The 25,495-nt window shown below is 39.5% G+C and overlaps 1 protein-coding gene across 3 annotated transcripts in view; it reads left to right on the top strand.

Annotated features, from left to right (window-relative positions):
- The window catches only part of LOC128689072 (SURP and G-patch domain-containing protein 1), a 95,426-nt gene that overhangs the window by 45,794 nt on the left and 24,137 nt on the right, over positions 1–25,495 (top strand). The window contains exons 5-10 of one of the 3 annotated variants that reach the window (XM_053777151.2): positions 3,496–3,621; positions 9,701–9,912; positions 11,210–11,337; positions 11,809–11,929; positions 16,639–16,799; positions 18,628–18,754. In XM_053777151.2, coding sequence (XP_053633126.1) covers positions 3,496–3,621; positions 9,701–9,912; positions 11,210–11,337; positions 11,809–11,929; positions 16,639–16,799; positions 18,628–18,754 — 875 coding nt within the window. Of the gene's footprint in view, positions 1–3,483; positions 3,622–9,700; positions 9,913–11,209; positions 11,338–11,808; positions 11,930–16,638; positions 16,800–18,627; positions 18,755–25,495 lie in introns of all 3 variants that reach the window. The other 2 variants (XM_053777150.2, XM_053777152.2) reach the window with 2 other exon arrangements.

Here is a 25,495-nt window from a genome sequence, read left to right as displayed (position 1 = left end):
ACGTGACTCGAGATACAGCGCGGGACGCTGTAGTGTGGGGTCACTGGGACGCCACTTACAATTTTCGAAGAAATTGGCAAATTTCGGCTGGATCCTGCTTGTACCTGTGTCTGGATGCTGAAACGTGCAGACACGACATCAGGATAACTCGTTGAGAGACGGATGATTCTTGCATGGGGTGATGAAGTGATGACTTCATCCCTCTTCCTTCCTCTCTCCAGGCAAACACAACTGCTGCGACCACCGCTGCTACCAATGTTTAATGAAATTATTTGGTGAGCTGAAAGCGGGGTATGAATTATAAACTATAAACGTCTTCGCGAGGCTTCTTTATTTATAGCAAAGTCGTGGTGGGTACACAGGCTTGTGTGTTGTGCCCATGGCCCGGGCAGGGCCATCCCACGAGAGGAGGGAGCTACTAGTAGGCCTTGTGTCTTCCTACTAGGCCACTGTGTGAGTGTGTGTGTGGGTGACCAGCTTTCCACAGACCTGGACAGGCCCAGAGGGCAGCACCTGAGTGGCGCAAAACATGAACTAAGCTGGCAGACAGCATGGGCTGTCTGTGCAGACAGTACAGGCTGTCTACAAGGGATGTTAGGAAGTATTTATTTAGTCTTAGAGTTGTCAGGAACTGGAATAATCTGGAGAGTGAAGTAGTGGAAGCAAGTTCCATAAATAGCTTTAAGAAGAGGTATGACAAATATCATGGAGCAGGGAGAGTGAATTAGTATCGACCAGTGAAGATTAGGGGCCAGGAGCTATGACTCGACCCCTGCAACCACATATAGGCGAGTACACACACACACACACACACACACACACACACACACACACACACAGACACACACACACACACACACACACACACACACACACACACACACACACACACACACACACACACACACACACACACACACACACACACACACACAGACACACACACACACACACACACACACAGACACACACACACAGACACACACACACAGACACACACACACAGACACACACACACAGACACACACACACAGACACACAGACACAGACACACAGACACACACACCACACAGACACACACACCACACAGACACACACACCACACAGACACACACACCACACAGACACACACACCACACAGACACACACACCACACAGACACACACACCACACAGACACACTCACACAGACACACTCACACAGACACACTCACACAGACACACTCACACAGACACACTCACACAGACACACTCACACAGACACACTCACACAGACACACTCACACAGACACACTCACACAGACACACTCACACAGACACACTCACACAGACACACTCACACAGACACACTCACACAGACACACTCACACAGACACACTCACACAGACACACTCACACAGACACACTCACACAGACACACTCATACAGACACACTCACACACACACACTCACACAGACACACTCACACACACACACTCACACTCACACAGACTCACACACACACACACACTCACACACACACACACACTCACACACACACACACATACACAGACACCACACACACACACACACACACACACACACACACACACACACACACACACACACACACACACACACACACACACACACACACACACACACATGCATAGACATGCATAGACATGCATAGACATACATAGACATACACACAGATGTGTACACACACACACACACACACACACACACACACAGACTACAAACCTCACTCAAGGAAAAAGATCTTGGGGTGAGTATAACACCAGGCACATCTCCTGAAGCGCACATCAACCAAATAACTGCTGCAGCATATGGGCGCCTAGCAAACCTCAGAACAGCATTCCGACATCTTAATAAGGAATCATTCAGGACCCTGTACACCGTGTACGTTAGGCCCATATTGGAGTATGCGGCACCAGTTTGGAACCCACACCTAGCCAAGCACGTAAAGAAACTAGAGAAAGTGCAAAGGTTTGCAACAAGACTAGTCCCAGAGCTAAGAGGTATGTCCTACGAGGAGAGGTTAAGGGAAATCAACCTGACGACACTGGAGGACAGGAGAGATAGGGGGGACATGATAACGACATACAAAATACTGAGAGGAATTGACAAGGTGGACAAAGACAGGATGTTCCAGAGATTGGACACAGTAACAAGGGGACACAGTTGGAAGCTGAAGACACAGATGAATCACAGGGATGTTAGGAAGTATTTCTTCAGCCACAGAGTAGTCAGTAAGTGGAATAGTTTGGGAAGTGATGTAGTGGAGGCAGGATCCATACATAGCTTTAAGCAGAGGTATGATAAAGCTCACGGCTCAGGTAGAGTGACCTAGTAGCGATCAGTGAAGAGGCGGGGCCAGGAGCTCGGACTCGACCCCCGCAACCTCAACTAGGCGAGTACAACTAGGTGAGTGTACACACAGACACAGACAGACACACAGACACAGACACACAGACACACACACACACACACACACACACACACACACACACACACACACACACACACACACACACACACACACACACACACACACACACACCACACATGCACGCAGACACATTTTATTCATTCTAGAATATATATCATGTTTCTGTATTATTTATATTGTTTGTCATTAGATCAGTTGTGATAGATAAATAAGCTGTAGAGTTATTAGCTTTGTATTGAAGTATTTTCTCCTGCCTATTGAGAGCAGGAATTCCACTGGAATGGATTAATGGCATTTCATTTAATTTCAGCGAGAAAAATTTATTTGCTATACGAGCAAACTGAGTTACGAGCTAGGTCACGGAACGGATTAAACTCGTAAGTCAAGGTACCACTGCATTATTATGATAGATCTACAAGCTTTGTGTGTGAAAGACTAGGAAACGTATTGCTCATCATTGCATAAAGGGCAAGTGAGGCAAAAGAATATCTTTATTTTTTACCTTAAAATTTGTGAATGATTAAGGAGTACATTTGTAAGTATGAAGTGGATTCATTTTCTGGAAGTGCACAATTGACTGAAGGATCTCTTAGTGGATGCCTCAATTCTGGTGCAGAGCTCTTGATCTAAGGAATTGGAGCTGCCCTCCCTTGGATCAACTTGATTATCTTCATTTCCCCCGGTGCATTATAATCCTAATGGGTTTAGTGCCTCCCATGGATAAAAAAAATTGGCCAGATAATTGTGATTTGTAATTTAAAAATAATTGATGCCTATATTTACTAGGTTATGATAAGGTTTCTCTTTTTCCTATTCTGAGTTTTTCAAAATGGTAGTTACATGAAGGCAGAGGTTTAATTTAGAAGCAGGTAGGCAAGAACCGTAGTAAGGTGGACGTATATTGATAAGGGCGTTATGTTCCGCTCCCCATCACTAGGCAATTCAAGTTGTCCATACTGATGAGTTCATTGTTTCTCTCCCACTCCCTGTTGCTAGGTTAGTGAGGCAGCTTTACTGATGAGGTTTGCTAGTTTCTCTCTCAGCTGGTTCCAGTGATGATGATTCGAGCAAGAGTCAAGATTCTGTTGAGCATCAGACCAAGAGACGCAAAAGCCGCTGGGGAAACTCGTCTACCCCGGAGGCCATACAGCTGAAATTGCCAGTCCAAGGTAGGTGTAAAGGCCTAGGAAAAGTGTTTCTGGTAACTCTACCTTACCTAGCTGTAGAGGACCAACCCTTAAGATTTGTCGAGTTAGGTTGATGAATAATATTTTTTTAATTAAAAAATATCATTCATCAAGCAAATCTAGATATGGGCTCATCAGTCCTCCTTCCAGAGGTCAGCCCCTCCCCACAAGGATACAGATTAACTTCTTTATTATTTTTAATCCACGTAGTTTTAGACAGCTATCCAAAACAAGCCAGTGAGGTGACTGCTTTGAAAAATCTGCAGTGCATCTGTCATTGGTGGCTTTGTCAGATGTGACTGACTGCTGTCATGCATGTTACCAGCTGTAGGCTACAAGATGGTGTCACCCACATATTGTTTTTGTAATGAAAATGGCATATATGAAACATTTAAAACAACTGGAAAATGACTTCATAGTTGTGAACAAAAGCTGAAGAAAACAAATACAGTAGGCCCCGCTTTACGGAGTTTCACCTTACGGCATTCCGCTAATACAGCGATGTCAAATTATGACCAATATTTGCTATATGGCAAGCGGTCTTTCAAATACGGCACGCCCCACCCGGTTTGTTTACATTCTCCATGACCACATCTATTATGTCAGGAAACTTTCCAAAATTTCAAGTGTTTTAAAGTTACTGTGCATTTTATATGTACTCTGATAATTATATTTGTGTACCTGTACTTAAATATACTTACACCCTGTGCTGGTGTGCAGGTACATATTAAAATCGCTAAGTCTCTCTACTCATGACGCCAATACTACGTAATAATAATCACTCTTGGGCACACTGAATGTCTTATTTTACATTAATATAGGCATTTTCATTAATCCATCTATGATATTTTCCTCAATTATAAATGAAACCCATTACATAGCGTATAAACATGATACATACTCACAGAATAAAAATTGACGTAAATATGAGATTTGTTTACAAAGCGGCTTTGTAGGTAGTGTCAGAGGAATTACGTTTTCTCTAGTCAAACTGGGGGATAACTGTAGAAAAATATTCTTTACATATGCCTTCACTCTATATATAGCAATTCATGACCCTTGTGGGTTTAGTGCTTTTTATGATATCTTCATTCACTCTAAAAATGGTGTGTTTCTGTTTGTTCTGTACTAACTTGTACAACTTGTACAGAATATAAGAGTACACCTACCATCCTACTTATGACCTGCTCGACTTACGACCGCTCGACTTACGACCGTGTTTTTTATGCCAAATTTCTTGGAAATAAACAACTATTTGTGTTGTACACAGTGTTTATCCTAAACCTTACAGTATAAAATACAGTACTAACAACATAAAAAGTAAAGTAAAACATGAAATACCGAAATAAAACAATAAAATAGTTATTACAAAAATGTGATGTTGATATTCAGTAGTAAGGTTCGACTTGCGTCCATTTCGACTTAGGACCGGTTTCTCAGAACCGAACTCGGTCGTAAGTCGGATGGTAGGTGCATTTGTATTGTGAGGTAATTATTATTATAATAAAAAAGAGGTAAATGTTTTACAAACTTACAAACGTACGTGAATGAACTAAAAGTAGACACATATTAATACGCATTTATTTCGCCTGACCAAGTGATCGCCCACTGCCTGTTCAGTTTGTGTTCTTACATTGTCTGAACTCTGTATCTCGTTCTCTCTTTCTCGTTTACTCTTTTGTTAACTAATTGGCTCTCATTGACGATGGCGTCTAAGCTTAGCTGTGATAAAAAGAGGAGTCATAAGCCTCTTGCTTTAAGTGCCAAGTTAGAAGATGGTGTGCCATTCTGATTTTATTCAATAAACACCCTGCCACTTACCTCTCACACACTAATATTAATATTTTAAGGTGAGTAATAAGTGTATTCTTTGTGCATCTTACCATTTATTGTGTTTTTAATGCTTATTTCTATTAACTTAATATAAGTTAATGTAAACTTGTTGTCTGATATTTATTGTAAATTTTATATGTGCTCTGATAATAATTGTGGACCATGTGTGGTAGCCGGGTGGAGGGACAACATTACGTTTTCTCTGTTCAGCCATCAGAGAAAACGTGTAGGAATCTGCGTTTAGCCCAGCTACTCCCCCACTCCACTTTTGTTTACAATTTTCGGCATGAATTATTCATTACTTCTCCCTTCGTTTATGATGGCATCTAAAGGCAGTTATTAGAAACGATTAAATTCAGTGAACAAGTTATGTCGATGCTAATAATATGGCTCTGGGCCACAGTAGGTAGGTAGCCCTCCTGGGCTACACCTACCGGCTACCTACACTGACTTCCTACAAATAAATACTACTCGCCTCTCTTCTATATTAAGACTACACACATTTTAAGGTAAATAGTGAGTGTACTGTATGCGTATTTTAACACTGGGATGTTTTAAAGATCGTATGTTAAGTATGAGACGGGGAGCCAGGGCTACCTACTCCTGACTTCCTACAAATAAGTACTACTCGCCTCTCTCCCTACATTAAGATAACAAATACTTCAAGATAAGTAATGAATGTACTGTGAATGTATTTTACTTTGTGTTTTTAATGCCTAGTTCTGTTACTAACTTAATATAATTTAGTGTAAACTTATCTGGCATTTATATGCATTTATAAATGGAAAAAATGGCGTTCTGCCTTCCGGCGATGTCTGCTTTGCGGCGACAGCCTGGGACCTAACTCGCTGTATAAGTGGGGCCCTACTGTACATTGTTCACCATTCACACCAGTTACTATGTTTTAGATACCTATAAAATGTATATATATCTTTGACATTCAGAAAGCAATTATATTCAGTTGTATATGTTATGTTTAATCAAAAGGATAGCAATAAAAAATCCTGACCTACCCTTTTTTTTTTTTTTTTTTTTTTTTTTTTTTTTTTTTTTTTTTTTTTTATCAGGAACACTTTTGTCTATATGGTGACAAGGTCTGTATATATACAGTAAAAACCCCATATCCACTGATTTGGTATTCGCAGTTTGTTATCCATGGTTTACTTTGGCCCAAAAGTACCTCTTAATTTTGCATAATAATAGCCCCAAAGAACAAAAGTGGAAAAGCTGACAGTTCTTCAAAGTCTAAGAGAAGCTGTGAAGTGCTTGCCATCATTGAAAAAATGATAATTCTCCACTTATTATGCATAATTTATCAAATAAACTTTATAATGGTATGTATGGAACTTGTATATAGGGTTTGCTACTATCCCCAGCAGGTCTTAGGAATGTATCCTCCGTGGATACTGGGGTTCTACTGTACAGTGCTGTAAGTGAATGTGCAAGGGTGACTTAGAACATTTCACATTTTAATGTTTTTATCATAAGAGTGATGCACTATATCATTTCTTTATGTAGTATTAGAAATATTGCCTTTAATAATTGTCCTGAACTGTATACAGTTGTCATTTTCCACAGTTTGCCTCGCCCATTTACAACCATGCACATAACAGTACAAATTGCATAATCTCAAATGGTATTTTTTGGAACCAGTTAACCTTGAGTAGATATGTATTGTAGTTTCACTCATGAAAGGTTATGAAAGGACAGCTTTCCCAATGATTTGCTACCCGACTCGAAAACAAGTAAGCACTGTCTTAAGAGTAGACACACTAAGCAAAGATCAGAGTCTTTGTTTCTGCAGAATTTTGTATATTTTAAGTTGAAATGTGCTCTACTGCTGTGGAATATTTTAATTTGAGAAAATTTTTTCTTTCCTAGTGAATATACAGCCTCTCCTCATTTAACGACGTACTCGTTTACCAACGACTTTGACTTACGATGGGCTCTCTGACCAGTATGCATACTTAAATAATGTATATTAGAGCTGATTTCTTCTTTTCTATTTATTACATCTTGTAGGAGTGAGGAAGAGCCAGTTGTGAGTGTGGGGGAAGTTCGTGAGGCAGTAGGTAAAATGAAAGGGGGTAAGGCAGCCGGGATTGATGGGATAAAGATAGAAATGTTAAAAGCAGGTGGGGATATAGTTTTGGAGTGGTTGGTGCAATTATTTAATAAATGTATGGAAGAGGGTAAGGTACCTAGGGATTGGCAGAGAGCATGCACAGTTCCTTTGTATAAAGGCAAAGGGGATAAAAGAGAGTGCAAAAATTATAGGGGGATAAGTCTGCTGAGTATACCTGGTAAAGTGTATGGTAGAGTTATTATTGAAAGAATTAAGAGTAAGACGGAGAATAGGATAGCAGATGAACAAGGAGGCTTTAGGAAAGGTAGGGGGTGTGTGGACCAGGTGTTTACAGTGAAACATATAAGTGAACAGTATTTAGATAAGGCTAAAGAGGTCTTTGTGGCATTTATGGATTTGGAAAAGGCGTATGACAGGGTGGATAGGGGGGCAATGTGGCAGATGTTGCAAGTGTATGGTGTAGGAGGTAGGTTACTGAAAGCAGTGAAGAGTTTTTACGAGGATAGTGAGGCTCAAGTTAGAGTATGTAGGAAAGAGGGAAATTATTTCCCAGTAAAAGTAGGCCTTAGACAAGGATGTGTGATGTCACCGTGGTTGTTTAATATATTTATAGATGGGGTTGTAAGAGAAGTAAATGCGAGGGTCTTGACAAGAGGCGTGGAGTTAAAAGATAAAGAATCACACACAAAGTGGGAGTTGTCACAGCTGCTCTTTGCTGATGACACTGTGCTCTTGGGAGATTCTGAAGAGAAGTTGCAGAGATTGGTGGATGAATTTGGTAGGGTGTGCAAAAGAAGAAAATTAAAGGTGAATACAGGAAAGAGTAAGGTTATGAGGATAACAAAAAGATTAGGTGATGAAAGATTGAATATCAGATTGGAGGGAGAGAGTATGGAGGAGGTGAATGTATTCAGATATTTGGGAGTGGACGTGTCAGCGGATGGGTCTATGAAAGATGAGGTGAATCATAGAATTGATGAGGGAAAAAGAGTGAGTGGTGCACTTAGGAGTCTGTGGAGACAAAGAACTTTGTCCTTGGAGGCAAAGAGGGGAATGTATGAGAGTATAGTTTTACCAACGCTCTTATATGGGTGTGAAGCATGGGTGATGAATGTTGCAGTGAGGAGAAGGCTGGAGGCAGTGGAGATGTCATGTCTGAGGGCAATGTGTGGTGTGAATATAATGCAGAGAATTCGTAGTTTGGAAGTTAGGAGGAGGTGCGGGATTACCAAAACTGTTGTCCAGAGGGCTGAGGAAGGGTTGTTGAGGTGGTTCAGACATGTAGAGAGAATGGAGCGAAACAGAATGACTTCAAGAGTGTATCAGTCTGTAGTGGAAGGAAGGCGGGGTAGGGGTCGGCCTAGGAAAGGTTGGAGAGAGGGGGTAAAGGAGGTTTTGTGTGCGAGGGGCTTGGACTTCCAGCAGGTATGCATGAGCGTGTTTGATAGGAGTGAATGGAGACAAATGGTTTTTAATACTTGACGTGCTGTTGGAGTGTGAGCAAAGTAACATTTATGAAGGGGTTCAGGGAAACCGGCAGGCCGGACTTGAGTCCTGGAGATGGGAAGTACAGTGCCTGCACTCTGAAGGAGGGGTGTTAATGTTGCAGTTTAAAAACTGTAGTGTAAAGCACCCTTCTGGCAAGACAGTGATGGAGTGAATGATGGTGAAAGTTGTTCTTTTTCGGGCCACCCTGCCTTGGTGGGAATCGGCCAGTGTGATAATAAAAAAAATACAGTACGCTACTGTATAAACATTTAAAAATACATATACTAAAAATGTTATAAATGGTACAAAGGTGACATTAAAACAATATCAAAGATGGTTGCCACAAACCCACTACCAATATAGTATGCTGCTTGCTTAGCGACGAATTTGTTTACTGATGTGGTTTTAGGAATGGAACTCCGTTGTTAAGTGAGGAGAGGCTGTATTAAAAAAAAGGAGGATGTTGATCATGTCATTAAGGTTACATAGAATTGGTTTGCTTGAAAAAATGGTACTTTTTTTTTTTTTCCCAAGCTAAGGCAAAAATTCTCGGTTGAAATTCCATTTCTTTTTTTCATGAAATGCATTATGCTTAACATTTTGTGGCTTGAAAAAAAAAAAAAAAAAAAAAAAAAAAATCTTTGTCTTCTAAAGTGCCGCCAAACCCAACCACTCCATTGAGCCTGAACGTGCCGGATAATCTGATGGGTATGGTGGGTGAAGGAGAGCACATAGCAGCTATTCATGGTGTTATGGTTACTCACCTAACAAGGAACACACCTGCCATAATTGCTTATGCTAAAAGGGTATTTGACTCTACGGATCTGACAGAAGCACAGTGGAAGCAGTGTGAAGATCAAATGAAGGTAATTAAGTCTTAGCATTTTGACACATTGCTCATTTGTAATATGTAACTTTAAAGATTGATTTTGACCCTCTGAAGATTACAATACTGTACTTAGTCTAAACTTTTTCACATCTAACTTGTATGTTCAAAATTTATATGGTTGCAATCCAAAGACATTAATTGGGCCAATACATTCCCTTCAAAGCTATGGAAATTAATCATATTTTAGCCATTCTTTCATGAGGTGCTATGGGTAACTGATATTGAACATAGCCCTATTATATGATGCCCTATGGTGGCAGTTGAGCATAACATACAGGTTGGTGGATGAATTTGGGTGATTACTTAAAAGAAAGAAATTAAAAGTGTACATAAAGTGCACAGTAATAAGAGTAACAAAAAATCTAGGCAGTGAAAGACAGAGTATCAGATTGGAGGGAGTTTGGAGGAAGTAAATGCATTCGGATTCATTTAAATATCTGAAGACTGTTTTATGGTGTTGCTGGTTCACTTGCTTTCCATCACCCTTTCAAAGGACTAGAAAATCCTTTACAGAGTTTTAGAACAATAGAATGTAATAAAAGAGAAAGCAGTAAATGCTGAACTACTGTAAGTTTGAGAAAATTATTATGTAGAGTAAATACTACAGTATTTGTTGTTAATCCTGTAACAACAAATACTGTAGATAATTAAAGATGGGTCATCTATAAGTACAGTAGTATTTATCTTGGAATATTGAACCTCTCAGCTTGTTTATAAGTAAAGTCCTTAGTTTTAATGTGTGAATTATATTTAACATATTTCTAAAAATTGTGTGCATTTTGTGTGAATTAGTTATTTTTGGTTACTATATGTATTTTTATTTAGGTAATTGTTCCACTAAAAAAAAAAAAACTAACAAAATTACCAGTAATCCAGACATGTTACTAATAAAAAAAGTGTGTAGTTTAGAGTAATGTATGTAGAGCACTATCAGAAGTATTGGTTTGGAGGTCTGGAGCTGATGTGGATGAATTTTGTTACTATAATTGATAGACCTAGAAACTGCCTGGTCACAGACCGGGGCGTGGGGGTGTTGACCCCTGAAACCCTCTCCAGGTATCTCCAGTACTAAGCATTATGCATGACAAGCTGGGTGGGTTAAACATATCCAGATGTTTGACAAATTCTGAATAAGTCACTAACTGAAATAATTTAGTCATGTTTAGTTTGAAGCTTACCCCACTGTAATTTACTTTTTAAAAGCCATGGTAGATTCTCATGCAGTTTTTTTTTTAGCGTATTTTGCTTTTATTATAAGAATATTCTCTCAACAGATGAATGTAGTATTTCAGCTTCTTCAAGCTAAGAAGAGGGAAACTGAGCGTTTGGAGCAACAAGGAAAAGTGAAATATGAATATGATTCTGATGAGGACATTGAAGGTGGTACCTGGGAACACAAGAGGTTAGGAAACCTCTAATATCCTTGTAGGCTTCTGTGATCATGTTAAAGCAGAGTGAATGGGGACAAGTGATTTAATGGCTTGATGTGCTGTTGAAGTATGAGGCATGACATTTATGATGGGATTCAGGGAAACTGGTTAGTCATACATGATTTTTGGAGGTGGGAAGTATAGTGCAAGCATCATGAATTTTTCCATTCATGCCATTTGAATTATGATTTCTACTCACTCCTGGCTCATGAATGATGGTTAATGTGTTTCCTTTTTGTGGGTTACTCTACCTTTGTGGGAGATGGTAGTAGGAGAATAAAAAAAATAAAGAAATTGCATTATATTTGTGAAGTGCTAAACCCATGCTAATCATTTAGTACAGTGGTGGAGGATTACTCCTCCATCTGCTTAGACATATGAGATGGATGGCCTACCTAACCATACTTACTGAGTTCAGCTATCATTTAAGAACTTTTCTTCAGGAGAGCGAAAGAAATGCAGGAGACGCATGCAAAAGCAGCAGAGCTTACAAACCTGGCGGAGGGAAAACATCATATTGGAGACTTTCTGCCTCCAGATGAATTAGCAAGATTTATGGAAAAGGTATGTTGTTTACCAAGTATTAAAACAATAAGATTATCATTATTATTTCTTGATTTTTTGAGGAATCTGCTTTCTGAGCAGTGCAGAGTTAACTCTTGAGTAAATATTGAATTTTTTTTTTAAATATATAATTTATGGCAGAATTCAAGAAAAACCTGTTGGCCTTGTTCTGGAGGTGGTACATATAGTTCTTGAACTCTGAGTGGTGATGGGGTTTTTTGGGCCAATTAAATTGTCCCATACTTGTGGCAAGATAGCTATTGAATGATAGTGAACTGTGAAAAAAAAAATACATTTAGATAAGGTTATATACAGTTCATATTAACAGTGGTAAACATTTTTAAGCATGAAAATGAAGCAGATGCGAGTGGAATGGTAATAATGCTGTGATTATGGTAGGTAAGTAATGAATGCTTAGGAATTTGGGATGGTGTAACTATGATAGTTATGCAATTTAAATTTTTAAATACTCTATTAAAGTAGTAATGGATTTGGTGTTGACACCATGTGGTTTGGACATTTAGAAAGGATGTCTCAAAATAAGATGACTTAGAGAGTGCATAAATCTGTAGTGGAGGGAAGGCAGGGTAGATTGTAGGGAGGGGGTAAAGGTTTATTTTTATGTGAGGAGCTTGGCCATCCAACAGGCACATGTGAGCGTGTTAGATAGGTGTGAGTGCCAGCAAGTGGTTTTTATGACTTCATGTTTTGAGTGTGAGCAAGGTAACATTTATGAAAGGATTCAGAGAAACTGGTTAGCCAGATTTGAGTCCTGGAGGTGGTAAGTACAGTACCTGCACTCTGAAGGAAGGGTGGGGATATTGCAGTTTGAAGGGTCATCTGAATTGTAGTATCTGCACACCTCTGGCAAGACTGATGGAGTGAGTGATGGTGAAGAAAGCTTTTTATTTTTTTGGTTACCCTATCTCAGCGGGAGATGATTTTTTTTCCAGTCTATACATAATTTATACAGCTGAAATTTATAAACAGTAAACTTTTGACTTAAGTGAATGATGATGGAGTGGGTGATTGGTAATGGGGATTGTAGTGGGTAGAGATAAGACTGTTTTACCATGGGTGTAACAATACTGGATAGTTCTGCAACTAGTGGACTTTGTTTCCAAATTAATTAATTCAGTGGATTGCCGTGTATTCCTGGAGTCCATTAAATCAAGTTCGAGAGTTTTCTGTAACCGAGATCTAAAGGCGGAAAGTGTAGAGATGTGGTTCAGCAAGTCATTTAAGTTTTGATGAGATAGCATATGATGGTAATTTTTCTATCAATCTACTTTGATGCAAACAGCCTGTTTAAAGATTCTGTTGATAATTTGGTATTAACCCTTTCAGGGTCCAGACCTCCAATCTGAAACTTATCCACAAGGTCCAAGAATTTTCAGAAAGAAAAAAAAATTATTTTTCTTATGAAATGATAGAAAATCTTTTTCTGAAGGTAATAAAACAAAAAGTACAAAATTTGATGGCAAATTGATGAAATTATGCTGTCACAAATTTTGTTGCGCCAGCGATATTTACACATCGGCGATTTTGCCCATTTTGACTCTTATTTTAGGCCAATTACATTGTTCCAGGCAGCCAGACCCTTAGCTATTTCGCTAGTATCCCTGCCATTTGGTACAAGAATGGCATACAATACCAACAAGATGTACTTAAGACACGTGTGCAACATCTGGGTATCTTTATTGTAGATGTTTTGCCATCCTTGTCAGTATTGTATACCATTCTTGTACAGCTTGCCAGACACTGCAACATTATGAAACCTTGATTCTGAGGACATGTACATATCATTCACGACTACGACAACTACTACTACTATCCCATCTCTATGGATAGGACCTACTTCCACTGGGGAATCCCACCTGCCAGTGACTATGCCCTCGTTTGCTACATGTCCCCTTTCCACCTGACATTAGTATATAAGCGCCAGGCTCCTTGGCTCTGCTTCAGAATCTCCACAACTACGGTGCTCTTCACACCAACTCCAAGACTGAGGGACTGATTTCCTCATCTTCTGTATATAGTTCTACTGTCTTCAAATTATGTCCTGGAATTTGTATTGATGAAGCCACTGGATGGCAAAGCATCTACAATAAAGATACCCAGATGTTGCACATGTCTTAATTTCACCCTTCCATTTTATCGACTGAGAACAAGAAACCGCCCAATAAACTACAGTGGACCTTCCCTTATTGTCGATCTCCATTATCGCCGATTTCTCTTTTCGCTGACTTTTTTCGTCAAAATATTGGTTCCGTTTTCGTCAATTTCCTCCATTTTCATCGATGGTACGGAACCTGTCTAGTGCCCAGCACACAGACAAAGCCGCCTTCCACACGCATTCTTAGGCACGTGTTGTTTCTCGGTGAGTGAACATATCCTGCCAGGTCATATGAAACATTTCGTAATAATCCATTGTTTTTGGCACTTGTTTATTATGTGTGACTGCTAAATAAGCCACCATGGGCCCAAACAAAGCTCCTAGTGCCAGCCCTTTGGTAAAGAAGGCGAGGAACACGATAGCATTAAAGAGAAATCATAGCAAAGTACCAAAGTGGAGGAGGAAGAGAGAGGAGAGAATGTGCCTTCTTCAGTGATTCATCGATATGTACAATACTAAAGCAGCACAAGTCGATAAGGACTGTAGTGTCTGCCAGCGATAAAATGTAGCATTAACAGTGTAGCAAGCAAGTTAAGCGGTTAATCGATAGAAAAAGCACAGCACGAACCTAACTCCTCCAGTGTTGTTGGAGTTATATAGGGCTACTGAGAACACTGCCATCTCTGCTGCTGCCTTCACCACCACTATGTATGGCTTAAGCTCTCAGTGGCCCTTATACACCCAACAACTGCACAACGCATTTTGTGACAGACATAATGACACGTTCATTCTAGAGTATATGTCGTGTTTCAATGTTATTAATGTTGTTTATGTCATAGATGAATTGTGATAGATAAATAAGCCATGGAGTTGATATTAATGTCGTATTGAAGCATATTGTTCTGTCTCCAGCAATAAACTCGCCTCCCTCTCCTTTCCTCCCAGTCTGCCTTACACCAACAAGAGTTTAGTAAAGGCAAGTGTGATGTTAAATGTTTATGCATTTTATTAGTGTTTTATATTGTCATTTTTTTCTACATGTAAATCTATATTTAACCCTTAAACGGTCCAAAGAGATCGACATTCAAATTCGTAGTGCTACAAGAGTAGATCTACTTTTTTTTACATATTTTCAAATATAAAAAAAAAATGTAGATAAAAGATTTTTTTACACGTTTTCAAATGTAAAACGAAAAAGAAGATAACATTTTTTTACATACTTTCAGATGTTGAAAAAATGTATATATACATTTGGACCATTTAAGGGTTAAAAGCTAAAAAAAAAAAAAAAAAAAAAAAAAAAAATTTTTTTGTTAATACTTCTGGGTTTCTGAAATGGATTAATTGGATTTGCATTACATGTATTTCTTATGGGGAAAATGGTTTCCGTTTTTGCCAATTTCCATTTTTGCTGATCACTCTGGAACAGATTAAACATGAAAATCAAACGTCCACCATATTTCAACTACCCAGTAAAGTGATGAGAAATTGGTAATATGGCCGATTTCACACAAAGTTCAAAATATTCCAATTTCAAAATAGGGTTCAGAATAAACTGCAGGCATTCCTGGCACTAAAATAGCATTTCCTCTGTTTATTGGCTATCTTTCCAGGCTTTACACATGAATTTATTTGATTTTTTATTCGCGTTAAGAATTTTTATTCACGCCAAAAAATAGATTTACTTGACTCATGAAATCGTAATGACACGATTGCAAACAAACCATACCATGGGCAGGGATAGAACCTTCGACGGTCTGGAGTTTTGAGACTCCCTGATCGCGGGTTCTATCCCCGCTTGTGGTATGGTTAGAAGATTTACTTTTATGCAATGTTGTTGTAATAATTGTACAAATATCAGTGTGTTCGTGAACGCATGTTAGATCCACCTGGTGATGTGTATTGGACGAGTGATGCGATTTGTTTACTCTTGAACATTATGCAAAAATCATACATTTCTGCTACTTTTAGCTCAGTTTCAAGCTATTTTCATTACTAAAACCAATCAAAATCAAATCTTTTTCTGTAATATATCTTCCATTTTATCAAATGAGACCAAGAAACCGTGAATATCACCATAAAAAGATACACTGCAGAGTCTGTTTTAATCCAAAAATAAGGTCATTTTTTTTTCCTCGTGCACTGCATACTGCAGGATTTGTTTTATATGGTGCACACTTACCACGAAGATGCATCTCTCATATCTAGGCCCAGATTTACCGCTCACAGTTTACCTGAGTGAGCTGAGCTCGTGTCGTAGAACTAAGGTACTGACCCTGGCTTCAAAGCCGTAGAACTATGGCATGGACCCTCAAAGGTTTGATAATATACTTAGTGCCATGTTCATGAGGTTCGAAGCAACACAGTGCAGTACAAATTTTGGTAATGGTAAAAGTAGTAACACTATTAACAATGAACAAAAGCTTTTATAGAACTGTTTTTTAATTTGACACATTTTTTTGTAAATTATATATGTACATATTCAGACTTAAAACTTGCAGAATAATTTTTTATGCAACTTTGTATGATTATCTCTGCATGCATTTTTGTAGAATAAGAAAATTCTTCTATTAATCAATATTTATTGTTACAGTATCGAGCAATAAAAGAGGGTCGGGATCCTGATCTCTCAGACTATCAGCAACACAAACTTACTGAAGATAATGTTGGCTACAGAATGTTGAAGAGCATGGGATGGACAGAGGGAATGGGTCTTGGTGCAGAAGGCAAAGGCATAACAGCACCCGTTAACCAGTAAGTTTAGTCATTAAATTTTTCACTATGGATTCGTGTTTTTAAGAATGACGTCTGGTACCTGTTGGTACAAATCTGTCCTTTGGGCTTTCTGACATTGTCCTTGTTTCCACTAAGAAGACCTCTTCAAATTGTTTGATCAACAGTTAACACATTTTTTGTGAGCTGCTCTCTCTCTCTCAGTTGAATTACCAGGTCTTTTACTGATGTGGCTGTGAAGCAGTATTGGTTCAGACTTGGCTTTTGTTGTTGGCTAATCTACTCTTTGTCCTTTATCTTTCCATTGCTTTCTGTAGTTTTTCCACTCTTGTGCTTCTCTTTTCTGTCCCTCTGTGTTGTTGGTTGTACCAAAGACACTATTTTTGCTGTTTCTGCATCATCTGGGTATGAAGTTCTCTGCCTTCTTGCATTTTCCAGCTTGGTTGTCCATTTCATATGCTGACTTTTCTTCCAGTTCTCTGGTCCACTGCATTGCATTTAGGAGTTCTATCATTCCCTTCTCTAAAATTTTGTTTCTTGTGCCCTTCGTCTGCCATCTTTTCTGATGCCTTTAGTTCCACATGATACTTGAAGATTAGGACTGTTTAATCTAGTACTAGCACCCATGGGGCTCTCATATTATGTCTGATGTGTTTGTGGTAAATATTTGGTACTGCCTTGCTGACTCTTTCTCTACTCTCATGTCCTTAACATGCTGAGTCAGTTTTCTCTAATCACCTCCATCAGTTTATCCCTCCACATATGGTCCCCCATGTGGGTCCCAGTTCTCCCATCTGTTTCTTTGTGGTTGGAGTTACCCATTATAAGTAGTTTTGCTTTAACTCTATATGCACTCTTAGCTGCTGCTACTGCTGTGTCAACCATTGCTCTGTTTTCTTCATATTCCTGCTTCAGTCTTGTGTTACACGGTGGGTTATATATCACTCCTACTACTTGGGGTTCCTCCGTCTTAACTGAGCCCACTATGAAGTCATTTGCTTCTTGTCTGTTTATCCCTCTTGCCTCTTGAAAAGCCCCTGATTTCCTTCACTGCCCCCATTTCTTTTGTCCTTCCTTATCACTTGATATCCTCCTGTTATTATGGCATTTGATATCATTTCTATCAGCTTTCCCTCTGTGATAGGTATGATGTCCGAGTTTACCTCAACTATTGGTTCTTTCAGTTCATCATTCTTGTATGATAATCCACCTGTATTAGAGTATTGCACCCTGAGCTTACGTTTGCTTACCATACACTGAGCATTTTGCTCATTTGTCAGGAGTGGGGGAGGTAGGGCTGGGGTTGGTGTGCTTACCACTAGTCAAGGAGAGGTCAGGGATAAGGTTATTGGCAGGGAAGGGTAAGAGGGGGAGGAGGGTCAGGGGTTAGTGTTGGGAAAATGAGGGGCTGACCCTTAGTCAAGCCAAGATGTCACAAATGGAAATTGCACACTCATCTATGCCACCTAGACATTAGGAAACCCTTCTTCAGTGTAAGAATAATAAAAGTGAAATTAGCTACACAGTGTCAGCAGAAACCAACTCCATACAAGGTTCAAATGTAAATAAAATGAAACAAATTCCCATTATCAATCTAAAACTAAGAGGCAGGCCAGAGCTAGATCTTACCCCCAAAAACTCGAATAAGCAGCTAGATTATCCCAATCATGAATAAGGAAATGTTTATACTTTTACTACTGGGTGCATTTCCACTGCCAAAATAGAATAATGAATGGTGGTATCAGCTAATAACTTACCATGTTATTAAGTACACCACTTAAATTTTCATTCTTATTATTTATCTTATATTTATCATTTCTAGTGTCTCTAAACATTTTCCTTACAACAGGAATGGTCGTTCAGAGAGCCAGGGTTTAGGTGTTGAGAGACCCGAAAATCTGCAGGAAGAGGATGATGAGTATGATGCATACAGAAAACGTATGATGCTAGCATATCGTTTCCGGCCAAATCCTCTAGTAAGTGAAATTCTAAACTAATTTATATAAATTTCAACTCTTGTACATAATTTTCTAGACTGTTTTGTTTTAGGTAAATAATATGTTTATATCTGTGGCCCTTGTTGACTTATAAATAGGTTCCTAGGTGTCCACTTTCACCTATTGCTCTTACGTTCACCAACCAGTAAATATTTGTCTTCAGCGGCAACATGAAAGATAATGCAAAAGAAGGAAGGAAAGGTGGTGAGGACAGCACTGCCAACATTTTAGGCTAAGTACTACTCTGCTCCAGCAACAGCTGTTGCGGAGCAACAGCTCGAACAATCCAGCATAGGGATATTGATGGTGTTGTGACGGGCGGGATACTTATTGTGTAGCGAGGGAGATGTTCAGTATGGAAAGCCAATGACATTAGAACATAAGAAAGAAGGAACACTGCAACAGGTCCACTGACCCATGCAGAGCAGGTCCATGCCCCCCCCTCCCCTGATTAGCCCAATGACCCACCCCCTAGGATTAGCCCAATGACCCACCCAGTCTGGCCACCTCCACTCGAGGGAGGAGCACGGCACCAGACCCAGCAGCACAAGCTAGGCAGGTCCAACTCAAACCCACCCACACCCACTCGTGTATTTATCTAACCTATTTATAAAACTACACAAAGTTTTAGCCTGAATAACTGTACTCGGGAGTTTGTTCCACTCATCCACAACTCTATTACCAAACCAGGGCTTTCCTATATCCTTCATGAATCTGAATTTTTCCAACTTGAAACCATTGCTGTGAGTCCTGTCTTGGCTGGGAATTTTCAGTACACTATTTACATCCCCTTTATTTATTGCTATTTTCCATTTATACACCTCGATAATATCCCCCCTAATTCTACGCCTTTCGAGAGAGTGCAGATTCAGGGCCCTCAGTCTATACTCATAGGGAAGATTTCTGATACATGGGATCATCTTTGTCATCCTCCTCTGTACGCTTTCCAGAGCATTTATATCCATTCTGTAATACGGTGACCAGAACTGAGCAGCATAGTCTAAATGAGGCCTAACCAAGGATATATAGAGTTGAAGAACAACCTGAGGACTTCTATTATTTATACTTATAGATATGAAGCCAAGAATTCTGTTAGCTTTATAGCATGTTACAGCATATAAGAGCATTTTTTTTTTTTTCAAACAAGTCGGCCGTCTCCCACCGAGGCAGGGTGACCCAAAAAAAAAAAAAAAAAAAAAAGAAAGAAAATCCCCAAAAAGAAAACACTCCCATCATCATTCAACACTTTCACCACACTCACACATTATCACTGTTTTTGCAGAGGTGCTCAGAATACAACAGTTTAGAAGCATACACATATAAAGATACACAACATATCCCTCCAAACTGCCAATATCCCAAACCCCTCCTTTAAAGTGCAGGCATTGTACTTCCCATTTCCAGGACTCAAGTCCGACTATATGAAAATAACCGGTTTCCCTGAATCCCTTCACTAAATATTACCCTGCTCACACTCCAACAGATCGTCAGGTCCCAAGTACCATTCGTCTCCATTCACTCCTATCTAACACGCTCACGTATGCTTGCTGGAAGTCCAAGCCCCTTGCCCTCAAAACCTCCTTTACCCCCTCTCTCCAACCCTTTCGAGGATGACCCCTACCCCGCCTTCCTTCCCCTATAGATTTATATGCTTTCCATGTCATTCTACTTTGATCCATTCTCTCTAAATGACCAAACCACCTCAACAACCCCTCTTCTGCCCTCTGACTAATACTTTTATTAACTCCACACCTTTTCCTAATTTCCACACTCCGAATTTTCTGCATAATATTTACACCACACATTGCCCTTAAACAGGACATCTCCACTGCCTCCAACCATCTCCTCGCTGCTGCATTTACCACCCAAGCTTCACACCCATATAAGAGTGTTGGTACTACTATACTTTCATAAATTCCCTTCTTTGCCTCCATAGATAACGTTTTTTGACTCCACATATACCTCAATGCACCACTCACCTTTTTTCCCTCATCAATTCTATGATTAACCTCATCCTTCATAAATCCATCCACCGACACGTCAACTCCCAAGTATCTGAAAACATTCATTTCTTCCATACTACTCCTCCCCAATTTGATATCCAATTTTTCTTTATCTAAATCATTTGATACCCTCATCACCTTACTCTTTTCTATGTTCACTTTCAACTTTCTACCTTTACACACATTCCCAAACTCATCCACTAACCTTTGCAATTTTTCTTAAGAATCTCCCATAAGCACAGTATCATCAGCAAAAAGTAACTGTGTCAATTCCCATTTTGAATTTGATTCCCCAAAATTTAATCCCACCCCACTCCCGAACACCCTAGTATTTACTTCCTTTACAACCCCATCTATAAATATATTAAACAACCATGGTGACATTACACATCCCTGTCTAAGACCTACTTTTACTGGGAAGTAGTCTCCCTCTCTTCTACACACCCTAACCTGAGCCTCACTATCCTCATAAAACTCTTTACAGCATTTAATAACTTACCACCTATTCCATGTACTTGCAACATCTGCCACATTGCTCCCCTATCCACTCTATCATATGCCTTTTCTAAATCCATAAATGCAATAAAAACTTCCCTACCTTTATCTAAATACTGTTCACATATATGCTTCAGTGTAAACACTTGATCTACACATCCCCTACCCACTCTGAAACCTCCTTGCTCATCCGCAATCCTGCATTCTGTCTTACCTCTAATTCTTTCAATTATAACCCTACCGTACACTTTTCCTGGTATACTCAGTAAACTTATTCCTCTATAATTTTTAGTCTCTTTTGTCCCCTTTCCCTTTATATAAAGGGACAATACATGCTCTCCGCCAATCCCTAGGTACCTTCCCCTCTTTCATACATTTATTAAACAAAAGTACCAACCACTCCAACACTATATCCCCCCCTGCTTTTAACATTTCTGTCATGATCCCATCAGTTCCAGCTGCTTTACCCCCTTTCATTTTACGTAATGCCTCACGTACCTCCCCCACACTTACATTCTGCTCTTCTTCACTCCTAAAAGATGGTATACCTCCCTGACCAGTGCATGAAATTACTGCCTCTGTTTCTTCCTTAACATTTAAAAGTTCCTCAAAATATTCTTGCCATCTACCTAATACCTCCCTCTCCCCATCTACTAACTCCCCTACTCTGTTTTTAACTGACAAATCCATACTTTCCCTAGGCTTTCTTAACTTGTGCAACTCACTCCAAAATTTTTTCTTATTTTCATTAAAATTTCTTGACAGTGCCTTTCCCACTCTATCATCTGCTCTCCTTTTGCACTCTCTCACCACTCTCTTTACCTTTCTTTTACTCTCCATATACTCTGCTCTTCTTATAACACTTCTGCTTTGTAAAAACCTCTCATAAGCTACCTTTTTCTCTTTTATCACACCCTTTACTTCATCATTCCACCAATCACTCCTCTTTCCTCCTGCCCCCACCCTCCTATAACCACAAACTTCTGCCCCACATTCTAATACTGCATTTTTAAAACTATTCCAATCCTCTTCAACCCCCCCCCCCCCCCCCCACTACTCATCTTTGCACTAGCCCACCTTTCTGCCAATAGTCGCTTATATCTCACCCGAACTTCCTCCTCCCTTAGTTTATACACTTTCATCTCCCTCTTACTTGTTGTTGCCACCTTCCTCTTTTCCCATCTACCTCTTACTCTAACTGTAGCTACAACTAAATAATGATCCGATATATCAGTTGCCCCTCTATAAACATGTACATCCTGGAGCCTACCCATCAACCTTTTGTCCACCAATACATAATCTAATAAACTACTTTCATTACGTGCTACATCATACCTTGTATATTTATTTATCCTGTTTTTCATAAAATATGTATTACTTATTACCAAATCTCTTTCTACACATAGCTCAATTAAAGGCTCCCCATTTACATTTACCCCTGGCACCCCAAATTTACCTACTACTCCCTCCATAACATTTTTATCCACTTTAGCATTGAAATACCCAACCACCATTACTCTCACACTTGATTCAAAACTCCCCATGCATTCACTCAACATTTCCCAAAATCTCTCTCCTCTACACTTCTCTCTTCTCCAGGTGCATACACGCTTATTATAACCCACTTTTCACATCCAATCTTTATTTTACTCCACATAATCCTTGAATTAATACATTTATAGTCCCTCTTTTCCTGCCATAGCTTATCCTTCAACATTATTGCTACTCCTTCTTTAGCTCTAACTCTATTTGAAACCCCTGACCTAATCCCATTTATTCCTCTCCACTGAAACTCTCCCACCCCCTTCAGCTTTGTTTCACTTAAAGCCAGGACATCCAGCTTCTCATTCATAACATCCACAATCATCTCTTTCTTATCATCTGCACAACATCCACGCACATTCAGACTTCCCACTTTGACAATTTTCTTCTTCTTATTCTTTTTAGTAATCTTTACAGGAAAAGGGGTTACTAGCCCATTGTTCCCGTCATTTTAGTTGACTTTTACAACACGCATGGCTTACGGAGGAAAGATTCTTATTCCACTTCCCCATGGATATAAAAGGAAAAGTAATAACACCAAGAACTATTAAGATAAAATCAAAGAAAACTCAGATGAGTGTGTATAAATAAATGTGTACATGTATGTGTAGTGTGACCTAAGTGTAAGTAGAAGTAGCAAGACATACCTGTAATCTTGCATATTTATGAAACAGACAAAAGACATCAGCAATCCTACCATCATGTAAAACAATCATCCTGTCATTTAGTGGGTTGCTGAACACCGACTCGTACTGTTCTTTTAGGATTTCACTCATTTCCTGTTCATCGTCAGTATACAAGTCTCCTCTCAGTAGTGGTCCAATTCTACAGGTAGTTCTTAGCTTGGATTTTGCGTAGGAATAGAAATATTTTGGGTTTCTTGCAATATCCTGTATGGCCTTTTGTTCCCTTTGTACTTCTTCTGTGAGGTATGACATCCTAAGTTTTTGCTCTAATTCAGTGATCTCTCTGCTAAGTCTATCTTTCCTCTGTTGTAGCATATTTGTGTTTTTAAGCAGTTCAGTAACCCATTTTCTTCTGGATCATCTCCTGCACTCTCTCTCTATATCTGATCTTCCTCTGGGTTTCCTCAATGGACGTTTCGCCATCCAGTGGCTGGCTGGATGGCAAAACGTCTGATAGAGATGCCCGGGTGTTGCGCATGTGTCTTAATTTCATCTTGTCGGTATTATATACCATTCTTGTACTACTACTACTACCACCACCACCACCACCACCACCACCACCTCTTCCTGCCTATATATAGCCGTCCTGCTCCACTTCTGGTTAGTGTGACTTTGTAAATGGTCCAAGTCGGACCGAAACGTCGTCGTAAGCTTCTCTCTTTTATGTGCGGGTTATTTGTGTATCGTTCCAGTCACGGTATTGTGCCTTTTTTTTGTTATTTCCTCAATGGTACACATTTCATACATTGTATGCTTCTGTATTCAGCTTCTCTAGGCACTGGTGGAGATTTAGGGTGCTCATGTCTGAAGGTGTGGAGTTAATAAAAGCATTAGTCAGAGGGCAGAAGAGGGGTTGTTGAGGTGGTTTGGTCATTTAGAGAGAATGGATCAAAGTAGAATGACATGGAAAGCATATAAATCTATAGGGGAAGGAAGGAGGGGTAGGGGTCGTCCTCGAAAGGGTTGGAAAGAGGGGGTAAAGGAGGTTTTGTGGGCGAGGGGCTTGGACTTCCAGCAAGCGTGCATGAGCGTGTTAGATAGGAGTGAATGGAGACGAATGATACTTGGGACCTGACGATCTGGTGGAGTGTGAGCAGGGTAATATTAAGTGAAGGGATTCAGGGAAACCGGTTATTTTCATATAGTCGGACTTGAGTCCTGGAAATGGGAAGTACAATGCCTGCACTTTAAAGGAGGGGTTTGGGATATTTGCAGTTTGGAGGGATATGTTGTGTATCTTTATACGTATATGCTTCTAAACTGTTGTATTCTGAGCACCTCTGCAAAAACAGTGATAATGTGTGAGTGTGGTGAAAGTGTTGAATGATGATGAAAGTATTTTCTTTTTGGGGATTTTCTTTCTTTTTTGGGTCACCCTGCCTCGGTGGGAGACGGCCGACTTGTTGAAAAAAAAAAAAAAAGTCTGATTCCCAGGGTATGTCTGATAGCTCTTGGTTTATTTTTTCCCAGTTAATTCTATGGTTGTTTAAATTAAACTTGCTGAACATCCCGTCTCTAACTTTAGCGATGCAGTTTCCTACCCCTGAATTAATACTAGTTTGAATATCTAAGATGATGTTATCAGAGTAAATAGTTTTGGAAACTGTTATGTCTCTTATCAGTTCCTTGTTGTTCGTGAATATCAAATCCAGGGTATTTTCATTTCTAGTGGGATCAATTACCTGTTGGTTTAAAGAGTACTTTTCACAAAACCTCATTATTTCCCTGGTATGTACCTGTTGAGCCAGGGTGCTTCCCGGGGATATTTCTGGTATAACATTACATTGTGCCATCTTCCATTTTACATGAGGGAGATTAAAATCTCCAAGGAGTAAAATATTTGGTGTAGGACTTTTTAGCTTATCCAGATAGCTATCTATCTTAACTGATCTGTGAATTCCTCAGCAATTGCCAATGGTGGTTTGTATAAAAGGATAATTACCAAATTCCTATTTTCAACTTTAATGCCTAGAATTTCTATTATATCATTCGTA

The sequence above is a fragment of the Cherax quadricarinatus genome, chromosome 21, assembly GCF_038502225.1.
Source record: "Cherax quadricarinatus isolate ZL_2023a chromosome 21, ASM3850222v1, whole genome shotgun sequence".
NCBI classification, from domain to species: domain Eukaryota; kingdom Metazoa; phylum Arthropoda; class Malacostraca; order Decapoda; family Parastacidae; genus Cherax; species Cherax quadricarinatus.
This window is presented reverse-complemented; position numbering and strand designations above follow the sequence as displayed.